Source organism: Pempheris klunzingeri, chromosome 16 (assembly GCF_042242105.1).
Source record: "Pempheris klunzingeri isolate RE-2024b chromosome 16, fPemKlu1.hap1, whole genome shotgun sequence".
Taxonomy (NCBI): Eukaryota; Metazoa; Chordata; class Actinopteri; order Acropomatiformes; family Pempheridae; genus Pempheris; species Pempheris klunzingeri.
Genome location: NC_092027.1, coordinates 20,858,239 through 20,871,358, shown reverse-complemented (window position 1 = coordinate 20,871,358; position 13,120 = coordinate 20,858,239). Strand labels below are relative to the sequence as shown.

Below are 13,120 nucleotides of genomic sequence, written 5' to 3'. Positions count from 1 at the left end.
GTAAAGAGCCTTCTGATGATTCATTTATCAATCCCAGTTCGTTGTGATGATTAAAACCAACGGATGCCCTTTTATTTCTCAACACATGGCTTATCTCCGTGTCTGTCCGTTCTTTTTTTTTTCTTCTTTTTTTCTTAAGTCAAGAGTGTGTGTTTAATGTGCTGGAATATGATGACAGAGTGTGTTTATGAGCCTGTTTTCCTCCTCCCATGCTATAGATAGAGCTCCCAGGCCTGCCTATAAGATACACTGACTCCGAGGTGTCACGTTGGGGTATCTATTCTCAGCCAAACCTGCTATAGTTGATGCAATTCTAACAAAATGTCAAACGTGTTGGCCTCCGTTTTAACAAGATTCAATCCCTCAGGAGTCTTTGAGACATTTCCGACATGTAATTGATGCCTCTGCTGCTCCCGTTTTCTTTGTCTTGCGCACAACATGTGAGGAAATCTGATCTTCAGCCTATGGGAGACCTCTGTAATTTACTCGGACAGCGTATCCTCTCATCCCACACCACACAATGACCTCTGCGCTTCAGTTTCCCAACCTCTTAGCCCTCACATGGCCCCCAGTGGCTTCACATTCAGCAGCTGATGTCGGGAGGTTTACCTTTTGTGCTCCCACACCCACACCTCCAAGCCAGGTCTCCATTTCAGCTTGAGAGTGCACCTGTTTTGGTTGCTTGTATAACCCAAATCCTCGTGCCTCGCCCCTCACACAGCCTGTCTGGGAGTATTAGGGGCTACATGAAGAGGGGAATGTAATAACCAACGCGCCCCGGTGCCCTGTCAGCACGGCGCAGCCTCCAGACACGAATGCCCATCACGGACGGCACCCATGACACTGCAGATTGTGCCTCGCTCTGTAATAAGCCTGACACATGGAGAGGTTGGAGATTACAGCAGCAGACTACTTCTATTAATGTAGCTGTAACCGTCATCTCCCCTTTCAGCCCGTTGTGGAGTGAGCACACACCGCCCTCTGGTGGTCAAATACTGACACAACCACTCATCCTCGGGGTTTTTTTTTTTTTCAGTTTTAATCTGATATTAAAACACATTACAAAGTCAGTATGCAAATACCCTCATTTGTTAAATTAAATTACTGGAAATGCACAAGTCTTGAACAGGTTTTTGTTGATGTGAACTACAGCCAAGAGCATAAATTAATCCAAGTTTGCAGCTTAAACAGAGAGGTCCATCTCCTCAGTTTGGAAACTAATAAATATGACACTACTTCACAAGTGTAAAATAGTTTGACGTTAAGTATATATATGTTTTTTTTTTTTATATATTGACAAACAGTCAGCCCAGTTGCTCACATTACCTATCATACTGATATAAAGCAATAAAGAAAATAAGTGGAGTTTGTGAATGAAGTCAGGTAATAAGAAACCACTAAGTGCATAAGCAACGCATTTCCAGTGAGAAGTCCCTGTCCATTTAACTATGCACAGAACAAAAACAAAAAAAAAACACTCTGCATGCCTGACAGAGTGGTAAAATTTTAAAGAAATGTTTAGAGAGCAGGCATTGTTGCAAGCATCCTCCTGTAGTCCTTTAAGGAAGATGCACAGTGCAAAAACAATACAGCTTGGATGCGACACTACGACACAACAGTGCAATTAATCCCAGCCAGAGTGACACCAACACTGTTACTGGTAGTGAGACTGGTCAGCGGCACAGGGCTGCCGCCGAGTCAGCGCGAGAGGACGCAAAACTGCCGAACCATCAGCACCATTAAAGCTCTGCGTGTGGACTCTACAGTTACGGTACATTCTCTCACCCTCAGGTTGTTCATGGAGGCTTGCAGGATCATTTCAGGTCATTACAGCTCAGGCGTTTGTGTAGTTTTGGCCATCGTTTTTTCAGTTTTGATGACATTGGCCTGGCGAACACGGCGGCATCCCTTTAATGAAGTCACGCGGGGGCAAGAAACACAAGCAGTCAGATGATCGGATGAGAACCCGTCTCCCAACTCACTCGTGTTTCTCACCCCGTGTGACTCCTTTTTAGAAACACGGACATGTTCTCCCATCTCAGTAATTGACCTGGTGAGTGCCATGTTACAGCTAGAAATGACAGCCAAAATTACAAGCGTGTGACCTGAGATGTACTAGACCAGAATCATCCTTTAAATACTAAACAAACGGAGGCATACGCAGCATATTCTATGTTGTTACGCCTCTTTATCTCAATAAAAAAAATCAACAGGAAGTCGAATGGAGCATGTACACACACACATCAAAAAAGCAAAAATGGCTACCCTAGTGCTTGGTCTTAGGCCAAGGCAATTTGTGGATTTGGAAATTCTGTTTATTTACAGTTTCACAAGTCTGTTTTAGCTCAGCACGAGTCCATACCTGCTCTGCTGGATAAAACAGGAGGTGTGTCTCATTTGACCTTGTTTTCTTCCTGAGTGTTTTCTTCTATCACTACTATCTGTACACCTGTCAACTGTCCGCTGGCATCCAGCTGCAGCCCCTGAACTCCTTCAGTCTGTGCTTCCTGCAGTTGGCACTGCGTCTCTTCCCCCCCTGCCGCCATCGTAACCTCCATCCCGCTCTGGACCATCATGGCGGTCCCATCTCGGCCCGACTCCCCGGTCAGCTGCAGCTCCATCACTCCCACCGCCTGCTCCATCGGAGTTGGGTTGATCTCGATGACGGTGTGCTCCTGGCCGGCCTCCACCTCGCCCTGCATCACCTGCTGCTGCACCATCATGGTGCCGTCCACCACCTGGCCTTCTATGGGCACCATCTCTGTGCCGCTGGCCTGCTGGCTCAGGTGCACCAGCTCTAAGGGGCTCACCACCGTGCCCAGCTGGCTGGAGTCCTGCATGGCGGTGGTGCCCAACAGCGTGAGGCCCGAAGACGGGTGCAGGGTGATGGTGTCTGCCTTTCCGTCTCCGGTCACCATGTAACGGGTGAAGAGCTGCGAGCCGGCGGGTAGCAGGGTGACCGTGTTGGAGGACTGAGCCAGGGAAGCGATGGGCAGGCCTGCCACGGTGAACGGCTGAGCCACAGAGGACAGCGAGATGGGGGACAGAACGGTGAACTGCTGGGGCTGCAGGGCGGCCTGCTGGTTGATGGGGGAGGTCAGGAGGGTGGTGGTGGACGCAGGCCTCTGGAGACGAGGCCGCTTGGTCTGGCGCTTGGTGGGAGTTTTGTTTTTGGCAGGCTGAGGGCAGGTCAGGAGAGCTCGCACCTGCTGCTGCTTCATCTGTTCCTCCAACTGCACCTCCAGGTCTGCACAGAACACACAGCACAGCGCTGAAGTGAGGACCAGACATTCTTTTTTCTGCCAGTTTATTTAGCACGTCCTAATGCTGCTATTTGATATCAATATCTATCTGAGATGGTGGGCAAATGTCAAGTCTAGTCTCAATACATACACAACATTGACTCAATAAAAATGTCATCTGTCCTTTTTCACCCTTAGTATTCAGACACTGTGGTGACGTAAAGCCACACACAGCTGTTTGACTCCTTACTTAAAGTGCTGTAGAAACACAATTTCAGTTTGGCTCTAAATACTACAGCACTACAATACCCACGAGCATCGGTCAGTCAGATGTGCACAACAAATTCAAGCTACTTCACTGACTACGTTTACATGCAGTGAATATTGTGGTTTTTGCTCTTATTTTGAAAAACAGAACATTCTCACTGAGCTGTTTACATGCAGCTGTGTGTACTTGGGACTCTCCGCTGTGTCTCATATAGTTGGATGTCCTAACATGTTGTCATGTAAAAGTGGGACAGTTGGAGCCCCCTTCTAGTCCAGGACATAAGCACATAGGAAGTAAAAAAATGTAATTAAATGAACATAAACACTAGCAGTACAGATATAAACATATGGAACATTACTGAAAGCTTTCACAAAGACAAAAGTTTTAGATAGATTAAAGTAAAGATTTTAAATAAAGCCAGAGACTTAATGTATCTCAGTTCAGTGTGCAGAGATCCAGTGTGGGGGCTCTGATAGCAAAACCCAGACCTCCCTTTGCCACTAGCTGTGTGACCTGGCTGATACCTAAATAAAGTGCCCTGCAGTAATCCAGCCGAGAACAAATAAAAACGCGTACTACTTCTTGTGGATGAGCAGATGAAAGAAATGACCTGATTCAGAGATAAGTTGGAGATGGTGGGCGGCATCTCTACCTCGGTTTGTTTACAGCGCCCAGAGCTTAAACAAAAACTGGCTGTGAACGGGCCAGTGGTCACATGTCGCAAACCGCTGTAAAAAAACCCAGTGAAGACGCATATTCCGAATGCGCTGTATGGATGTGCAGAGAATGCTCTTGTATCCTGAATCGGAAAATGTGTTAAACGTGTGTGACTGGAGAATGCTCCAATCTGATGTTTACATGCAGTCAGAATAGCAACATTAGTGTGCAAGTGAACATGGTGTGTAAGTGTTGAATTAGTGAACCAAACATCAAACCTTAGTGACTGCATTCGTCCAAAAGTAAACTGATTTAAGCTATAGATCGTAAAGTCACTTTTCTCAACACTGTAAGAAGATTTCCATTGGATGTTTCCTGCCAAAAGAATATCCAGTACTCCAGCCTGTGGTGTAACACAGCTGTTAATCTTTTGCACTGATGATACAGCGGGGAGAGTTTAATGCCAGTCCAAGGCTACAGACAGGATTTGTATTTCCAGAACAAGTCGTGTTTGAAGTAGCTTCACAACTCTATTTGGATATCAACATATCAGATTTACCTCAAGTGCACCATCTGTATTTCCTGGTTCAGAGGCTGGGCTTTGCTCTCATGGTCATTAGTCGAATTAGTGTTGAAAGAATGTCAACCAAGTTTTGGAAAGTAGAGAGAGTACTTTTTTTTAACCAGAGGAGAATATAAAACAAAATGGGCTGTAAACTGCAGCTGAGTTTTCTCCTTATTAATGGTGACCTGGTGGTGATACTGCACTCGCCACCTACATTGCCGAGGCTGTTAGAGGAGCACATGAAACAATAATCAGCATGTCGTCCGTCCTCAGATACGCTCGGTGAAATGCACGGGGTTAGCGCAGCTTTTTAAGAGGAACATTCAAGCACTTTTCGAGCCCTTTCAAAGAAGCAAAAGTAAGTCAATCTAGCTCCAGGCCCACTCTGCGTGTGGTGTGCGACACCAGGGAACAACAAACGAATATGAGGACGGGATCGTTTCATGAGTGAGTGATTGTGTCGATAAAACATTATGTTTGATTATGTTGGAAATTGCGCAATTGCGTATATTCAAATTCAGGCATATTTCCAACCTTGAAAACACGATGGTTGACATTAAACAACCCTTTGTACAAACCCTGCATACAGAGCTGGTTTAAACATGCAAGAGGTTGCTGGAAGTTTTTCCGTGTACGTGATGCATAAGCCCATTTCATTCCTCGTGTCTCGGTGAAGCTGCTCCGTGTTATCTTTAGTTCTGCTTCTCCGGGGTTCGTCTGCAGGTTGGGACGGTGGGATTCCGCTGCTGCTTCTAACCTGTGAGCCACGAGCATCAGGAACATGTGTCTGGTCCTCGTGTGTCTGCACCCTGCCCCCGTCCCATTCAGGTTACTGGGACTTGCTTACCATACTGTGAATACGCTCAGGCCCATCCAATGTCCACCAATCACTACGACAGGGGCCCACCTACCGTTGGCTGCACTACGGTGGAGCGGGCGCCCCACTGCCCATGAATAAATGAATAACAGCATAATCACATTTCTCTATTTCTTATTGTGTCAAATGTGGCACTTGAAGCACAATATTTGATATAGTTGTGTGATTCTTGTTGCATCCGCATGGTTGAATGCACTCATTGTGAATATGAATATGAGTAAAGTAATGAGCACCAAAAATCATTCTTGGCCTTGGAAATTGTAATCTGACAAAAAAAGCAGTCGTCCACTTACAAAACATCATGAGATGCAGATGAAACCTCCAGGAAGAAGCTTGTAAATCTAAGAATTTTTTGCCACACATTGTGCCATTTGAGCATATTACCATGGAAACCTAAGCCTAGATGTGTTGTTGTGTGGCTTTGAGGTCGACATCATTATTTCTGCGGCTGTTATTGATTTTTTTTTAGCATCTAATGAAAACACCTCTGGCATTTGGACTTCCATTAGAAATAGAAACAACCCTAATAACACATGAACTTGGGTGAAAAAGATGATGATGCGTCTGGACAGAAAAAGTTCAAGGAAATGTGACAGAGAGTGTACTCACTGGTGAGCGTGCTGAGGACGTGCTCCTGGCAGGGATCCGTCTGCTGCTTCCTCCTCTCCAGGATCTTCTTTACCGAGTCGAGCAGGCCGAACACTTGGGCAAGGTTACTGAGCACCGCCACCTCTACCAGACAGGAATCTGGGATCAGTGCGGCAATCAATCAAAGGGTCACTTGGTCAGTCAGAAAGGAGGAACAAATTCAGCTGTTGTAAACAATCAAATCACGTAACAAGTATTCAGTCATCATTGTTACAGAAACCAACAGTGGCCAGTCTAGAAGCTTTCTGATGTTGGTTCTTTCTTCGTCCGTCAGCTTCCAACAGCAGCTGAATTTGTTCTTTCTTTCCACCTGTTTCTCGTTTTTGCGCACCTTCCTAACTCTTGCATACGCTCTGTTTCGATGCCAAGGCGTCAGCAGCCAGTACACGTTAGCGCTGTTGCGTACCTGTGTCCTGTAAGCCGGCTGGCTCCCTGCGCTGCTGCACGCCGTTCAACAGCTCCAGCAGCTCCGTGCTGATGTTGGTCACCACTTCACCCAGCAAACCAACATCTGCGATGCCCTTCCAGAAGTTCAGCGTGTCCTCTGTGGACGGACAGGCAGATACAAGTGTAAGTCACTGTAAGATCAACAACAGATGAGGTGAATGGTCTGTGTCGGGTTCTCTGCGACCTGAGATCTCATTAGATTCCTTCTTATCCGCAGACTCCAGTGAGCTCGAGCTCCAGTCCACCTTCCCGCTCTGAGCCTCGGCTCTGTCCTCGCCCACCAGCCCGCCGTTACCCAGGACCACCTGAGCTGCAGTTGACACAAGAGAAGACACAATGTGTTTGCTACATGGACATTCCACTGTCTGAGATGTGAGGGTGAGCAGTCCAGCAGCACTGCAGTGAGGACGTGTGGTTGTTTGGTTTATTAAACACCTCATACAGTGACTCTGTGACTGATTTCTCTCATTTCACATCTGTGGAAATTAAGTTTCACACCATCCTCAACTGGATTGGAAACACTGGCTACTTGTTAGGTAGTAAATTCAAACCTACTGCACTGCTGTTTACACATCCAGTTCTGGGTTTGGGTTAGGGTTAGTTCTTTTTTTTTTTTTTTTTGCTTTTTGCCTGCAGTTCTAAATTAATGAGCCACTATTAAAGTCAAGGTGAGGACAGTAAGAGTGGAGCACGCTGCAGCTGAAGAGCTTGGAGCTAGGATTAGTTGTGTAACAAGTTAAGTAAAATTCTAATTCAAATGTGTTTGATCTTTGCATGATTCTCGATGCAAGTTGCTTTTCACCCTCGTCATCCATCGCCATCATGGAAAGTGCAGTATGTCGGTTATTACTGGGTACAGCAGCGAGCTAGTGTAGCAGAGCATGTGAAGCTGCCCTTAAAAAAAGACTGCAGTGATACGGGAAGATGTAATCAGTGCATTAAAAGAACATTGAAGTCTCCTTCTGTAATCTTTACAAACCACCAAATGCTACATGGGAAAGTCCAAAGTAAAGACAAGAGTAAAACAGCAAACATACAGTATAACTTACTACATAGAGCATATTTCACAAAATACCTCGTTGTATGGGACAAATGATTCTGCAGGCTAAATCTGCTAAACAATCAAATGTAGTTCTCTTACTCACATGACAAAATCTGACACAGAATCAGTATATAAACTCAATCCTCACAGCAACGGACAGATCTACAGGCCGATATCACATTTGTCAGCCATGGCCTCTGTGTGTTCTCACCTTGAGAGGATGTGGGCGTGCTGAGCCCGGTGCCGTCAGGAGGGAAGCGGGTGTTGTTGATTAGAAGGTCGAACTTGGTGCTGCGACACGTGTTGGTGCACAGAGTGCTATGCTGGTAGAAGTCCAGCTGACCTGAGTCCATCATTTTTCTGGAGAGCAGAAATGAGCGAGGCTATCACACAGTTAGGAAATGGAAGAGAATTTCTTTTGGTCGCCAGCGATCCCATCTGTACGACCAAAAACGTCTGCATCCTTTAAAAGCCGACATTCAACTCTTGCAACGTCACTTTCTGAGCTGCCGGTCGTCAGGCGTGCTTCCAACTCAGCACATCTACTCTGATTAATTTAATAATTTTAAAGAGCAACAGCGTGAAGTGCAGCTACTGACTGGTGGCAGCTTTAAACTAAAGGTAAAGTTGAACAGGACAGGCTGTGGTAGCTGTTCTACATACAGTCGTTAATGGCACAATACCATTTCCACTTTTAGAACATTCTTTTTGATAAAAGTACGCAGCAGAAATTACAGTGTTTGTTGTATCCCTGATAAGATACTTTGTTCCAGATTATTCCATTATTCAGGCCATTATTAGACGCTGAATGTTTCCATCAGTCAAAGAGACAGGAGGTTTAATTTAAAGCCAGGAGTCACAATTATTGTCTCATTTACAGCTCACAAGTGATGGAATAATGTCTAGTTAGTTCACTCACATGAAGCTACACACCATACTGATCATTTTTGGATATTTATTCAGGATGTATGAGTCACATCTCTGTCTGTGATGAGGACTAATCGTTATGTTGAGCAGAGCAGCCAACCAGCACTCAGAATATTGAAATATGGCATTTGGCTGAGCGATCCGATTGAAAGGCCCCTCACCTTAGCATCACTCCACCCATCCTGATGGCTCTCTTCCAGTCTTTCAGAGTGGCTTTTCCAGAGATGTGCACAAACTGCTTTGGGCTGATCAGCTGGTCCTCGTACTAGGAGGAGAGAGAGGATTTATCAAGATAGCAGGCCACTGAGTGCAACGTAGAGGCCACAGCAGAGATGACAACGCAAGATTAAACTTCCATATAAAAGCTGATGAGAGACTAATGTTCCATTTCAAGAATAAAGTTAAACTTTTGAGAACAAATCAAACTACCTGAGTCAGCACCTACAAGTTCCACGATAATCTTGAAATGCTTATTTTGACATTTCAACTTCATTCTCAAAATGCAAAATACAAATAATCTTCCTCCTCTCACTCTTTACCCCTTACGCCTGGTCCTCATACTCTTATAGATATTGGTTTTGCTGATATTGGCCTTTAATTAAAAAAAAAAATACTAAAAACGCGTAGGCATAGTGTTGCATTGTGAAATCATGGTACCTTATTTTGTACCATGACACTGGAGCTGCCACTGTTAGTTGATTAATCCATTAGTTGTCAACTATCAAATTAATCACCAACTATCTTGATCATCAGTTCATCGTTTTGAGTCCATTTTTAAGAAAAAAACCCATCAAAATTCTCTGATTACAGCTTCTCAAATGTGAATGTTTTCTGGATTTTTTAGTCAATTTTTCAAGGATTAAATCTAAGGAGCCTGAGTCTACTGCCAATCTCCCAGTTGAATCGTCCCAGTGGTGAAAATGAGGCAGTGAAACAAAGGATCATTCTATCCAGGCTCTCTGGGGGAGCTGAACGTCTGTTCCAGATGATGTCCCTGGACTAGCACAAATACTCTCCCATCTTTCATTTTTAATCCCATGTAATAGCGACCAGAGCGTCTCTGCTGAGAAAACACAGCACCTCCAAAGTGCTCTCAGACCCCCCTAACCCCCCCCACCCCCCCTGCAGTGCATTTTCCACAGGAGTGCCTGAAGTTCTCAGCTGGGAGAAAACACTTAGCTGGACAGGGGCTACGTGTTCAGTCTGTCTGTCTCCGTTTAGTACCACGGACAGCGCCGCAGAAAACACCTACGCACTCCTCAGACATCAGGATGCGACCCCGCCCCCGCCCCATCCTCTCTCTCTCTCTCTCTCTCTCTCTCACTCACTCACTCAAATCACATCAATCAGTCAACAATAGGCAAGACTGGATGAATCACATGTGGCTATTCATTTTCACTTTCCGCTTTCTGAACGGGTGCCTGAGTTGCAGCAACACCGTTTCCACTGACAAACAGTCCACCTCTGCGTTGTGTTGCATCATGGGACACAATTAAAAACATTTCTTCTGTGAGCCTTGAAGCTCAGTGTTTTACACATGTGTTGTCCTTGGCTGCTCATCACAGGTTCAGCTTGATCAGTTATGACTGATCATGGGACGCACCTCTTTGATTCAACTCGTTCCTGTCACTATGTTTACTAATGATTATTTTCATTATTCTCAGTACATTTATTTGGCCTATAAAACGTCTAATCTGTGTTTCTCAGAGCTCAAGGTCACATCTCCAAACGTCTTGTTTCACTCGATCAATGGTCCGAAACCCAAAGACGTTTATTTGTACAGCGACGTAAAAGAAAAAAGAAAAAAAAACCTCACATTTAAGGAGTAGGAACCAGATCTTTCTGGTATTCCTGCTTGAAGAGCAAACAATTATTTGATTTTCAAAAATAGTTGGCAATTATCTTTTGTCATTTGTCACGTGCAGCAACCATTTCTGACTGTTTTCTTCAACATCTGTTGCTGTTTCTGAATCTTGTGACTCATTTTCACTCAAAATGTAACTGCATGTAGATGTTTCCTTTGAAGTGAAATAGTGAAACCCTCCTGCTTCAATGTGGACTTAAAAAACATACAAGATCAACACCAACCTTCACACATTTCACATTGATTCCTGGGCACACAAATTTCTTCACCAGCAACACAGCTTTACTGTCGCCGCACGTTATGGGGCAGCCGATTTCCACGTCCTCTCCCTCCGTTTGTTCTAAAAGAACAGAGACACACACACAACTCTTGAATGCGAAGAGGGAAAACATGCTTTCTGTAAATTAATCTGATAAATGTATGCATCATTACGTCTTTCAAACTGTCCAAACGTCATCCTTACCTGGATGTGCTTCAACCGCCATGACAGCCGCATCTGTTTCAGCAGATTCGTCTCTGGAAAGAAAACAGCTGATGAATATTTTCACGTCTTTGTAGTAATTAAGACGTCCCTGTCTTAAATTTAACAAAATATCTACTTACACTTGGTCCCGTTGTAGTTAAAACCTAATAATGGCTGATCAATCAGAATCTCTGTAGCTGCTTTCAAGTGAACTGTGATTTGAGTGCCTGTCCTAACCTAGCCTGGTCTCCGTTAGGTTACTCCTGGCTTTAGTACATACCCAGCAGTGATTGGCTGGAGCTGGAGGATGACCTGAGTCTTATTAGGATCGTCAGGGTCTCCTTCACCATCGGCCTTCACCATCACCACCTCCGCCATGGACACCGTGACCTCCTCGGTGGTCGCCATCACGCTCAGAGCAGACTGCAGACGGGGGCCGCTTTCACAGAACAGCTACCCAGGAGTTTGTTCATCTGAAAGAGGATGAATACATTCCCAAAAACCATATCATCGAAGAGCGCAGGTTCAGACGGGGGAGCACAAAGACAAACTCAGCCTTGCTGACTGAATGTGTCTTTCACAGAACATCAACAACTACAGCATTTTGTGTGTGTGTGTGTGTGTGTGTGTGTGTGTGTTAGTGTTCATGTTTCACTCTCCCTAACATGAGCAAAACCGTAAACCAAACTCCATTTACAAATGTGTCATTTTAATGGTTTATGTTCTTTTGCCAGGAGAGAAACTGTAGCGTTAACAGCCACTTGTGGAATATGACAAATATGTCTAGTATGTATCTAGTCTGGTATGTAATGAGGTTATTTCCACTACTTTATACCAAACATCTGGCTCCTTTTTTCAGTAACATTTCAATATTTCAGAAATGGTTCCATTGACCTAGTAGTTCTTCATGTCTGCTAACTAATGCGCGCAATATTAACTAGGTTAATAAAAAAGGCTAATTTTTTAAAATGACCTGTTTCGCGGTACATTGATCACAAGTCCACAACGGACAGATTTAAATGGTAAGAAACCGTGTTCTGTCGGAAACTTAGCCATGCAAATGTTTGCCCCACTTTTAAAACTGTCACTTTTCTCAGTCAAACACAGCGTTAGTGGGGTTTCCGCGCGCAGTGGGGGGGACAGAACCCGCAATTTTGCGTGACAAGTGATGCCAAATAAAGTGGGGTTGGTGGGGCGTTCACTGTTACTCCACAGCTACATCCACCCCGTTTAAGTGCACGTAAATGACTCCCCGTTTGCCAAAGTTAGGAGGGTTATCACCGCAGCGGGCAGCCGGTTGCTTTTCGCTACACAGATCCACACAGCTACTCAGGCTAGGCTCGACGGTAGCCATCATGGCTAACGCGAGGGCGTAACTTGACGTGTGGAAAACGGGACAATATTGTGTACTATACAGCCCGGGACGGGTAAAGCTTTGCATTAACAGTGTGACGGTTACGTGCCGCTTGTCTCTGAACCGTACGTCCTTTCGTAACTCTGCATTTTAACTCTCCGCTCCCCCTCAAAATGACGTCTCCCTGTGCGGCGGCACGTACAGCAAACAACGGCACGGCGACGGCGTTGCCCCTCCATTCTGTGCGAGCCTGAGCTGGCTGAACCCCCCCCGCCCCTGCAAGACACCCGAAACCCCCCGCTAAAACTACCACTGGTGTCATAAGAGCGGCTGGTATTTAACAACCGAATATATTTAAAATGACATAATAAAAAATGAGCGCGCCCTTACCGTTTTATGAAGAGAAACGCAGCCCTAGATTGTGGAGAGCCGCGGCGCATGCGCACTTGGCCGGTGTAGCTTGACTTCCTGCTGAACAGCGCTCGTGTGTTTTCACGCTCCTGTAAACCGCAACAAAACTCTTTTCTGACCTAAGTAACTTCAGCACACATAGCGGAGCGAGGGGTGCGTTTAATCTGGGGACATTTTCTGTTATTACATGCGTCATTCATTGCGTTATATCCCCTTAGGTGGTCAGCACTCTGCCTGTGTCCTAGTACGTGTTACCATAGGTGAAACAATGGGATGGTAATGTAGTGTTTGCATGAGCGGTGACATTAGTAATAGAGAAGCTTTGGGCAGTGTGATCTTAGCAGCATACATTCTA

The 13,120-nt window shown here is 45.2% G+C and overlaps 1 protein-coding gene across 2 annotated transcripts; it reads right to left on the bottom strand.

Annotated features, from left to right (window-relative positions):
* Positions 1-1,068: 1,068 nt before the first annotated feature.
* On the bottom strand, positions 1,069-12,787 carry gmeb1 (glucocorticoid modulatory element binding protein 1). 2 transcript variants are annotated; one of them, XM_070847101.1, is made up of 10 exons: positions 12,745-12,787; positions 11,281-11,473; positions 11,001-11,053; positions 10,762-10,877; positions 8,835-8,938; positions 7,958-8,106; positions 6,889-7,014; positions 6,664-6,801; positions 6,219-6,356; positions 1,069-3,247 (listed from the first exon to the last, which is right to left on the bottom strand). In XM_070847101.1, the coding sequence occupies exons 2-10, from the start codon at positions 11,406-11,408 to the stop codon at positions 2,394-2,396; spliced, it is 1,806 nt and encodes a 601-aa protein (XP_070703202.1). In that variant the 5' UTR covers positions 11,409-11,473; positions 12,745-12,787; the 3' UTR covers positions 1,069-2,393. The 2 variants fall into 2 exon arrangements, with proteins under 2 accessions (XP_070703202.1, XP_070703203.1); XM_070847102.1 differs by having other exon boundaries at positions 6,219-6,341.
* Positions 12,788-13,120: the final 333 nt, after the last annotated feature.

What these genes read in the sequence shown, in the direction of transcription:
- gmeb1 (XM_070847101.1), bottom strand. Translation starts at nt 11,408, where the DNA reads ATGGCGACCACCGAGGAGGTCACGGTGTCCATGGCGGAGGTGGTGATG. An exon ending in TCAATGTGAAATGTGTGAAG is followed by an intron (nt 8,939 to 10,761) that starts GTTGGTGTTGAT and finishes CTCTCCTCCTAG; the next exon opens with TACGAGGACCAGCTGATCAG. An exon ending in ATGGGTGGAGTGATGCTAAG is followed by an intron (nt 8,107 to 8,834) that starts GTGAGGGGCCTT and finishes TCTGCTCTCCAG; the next exon opens with AAAAATGATGGACTCAGGTC.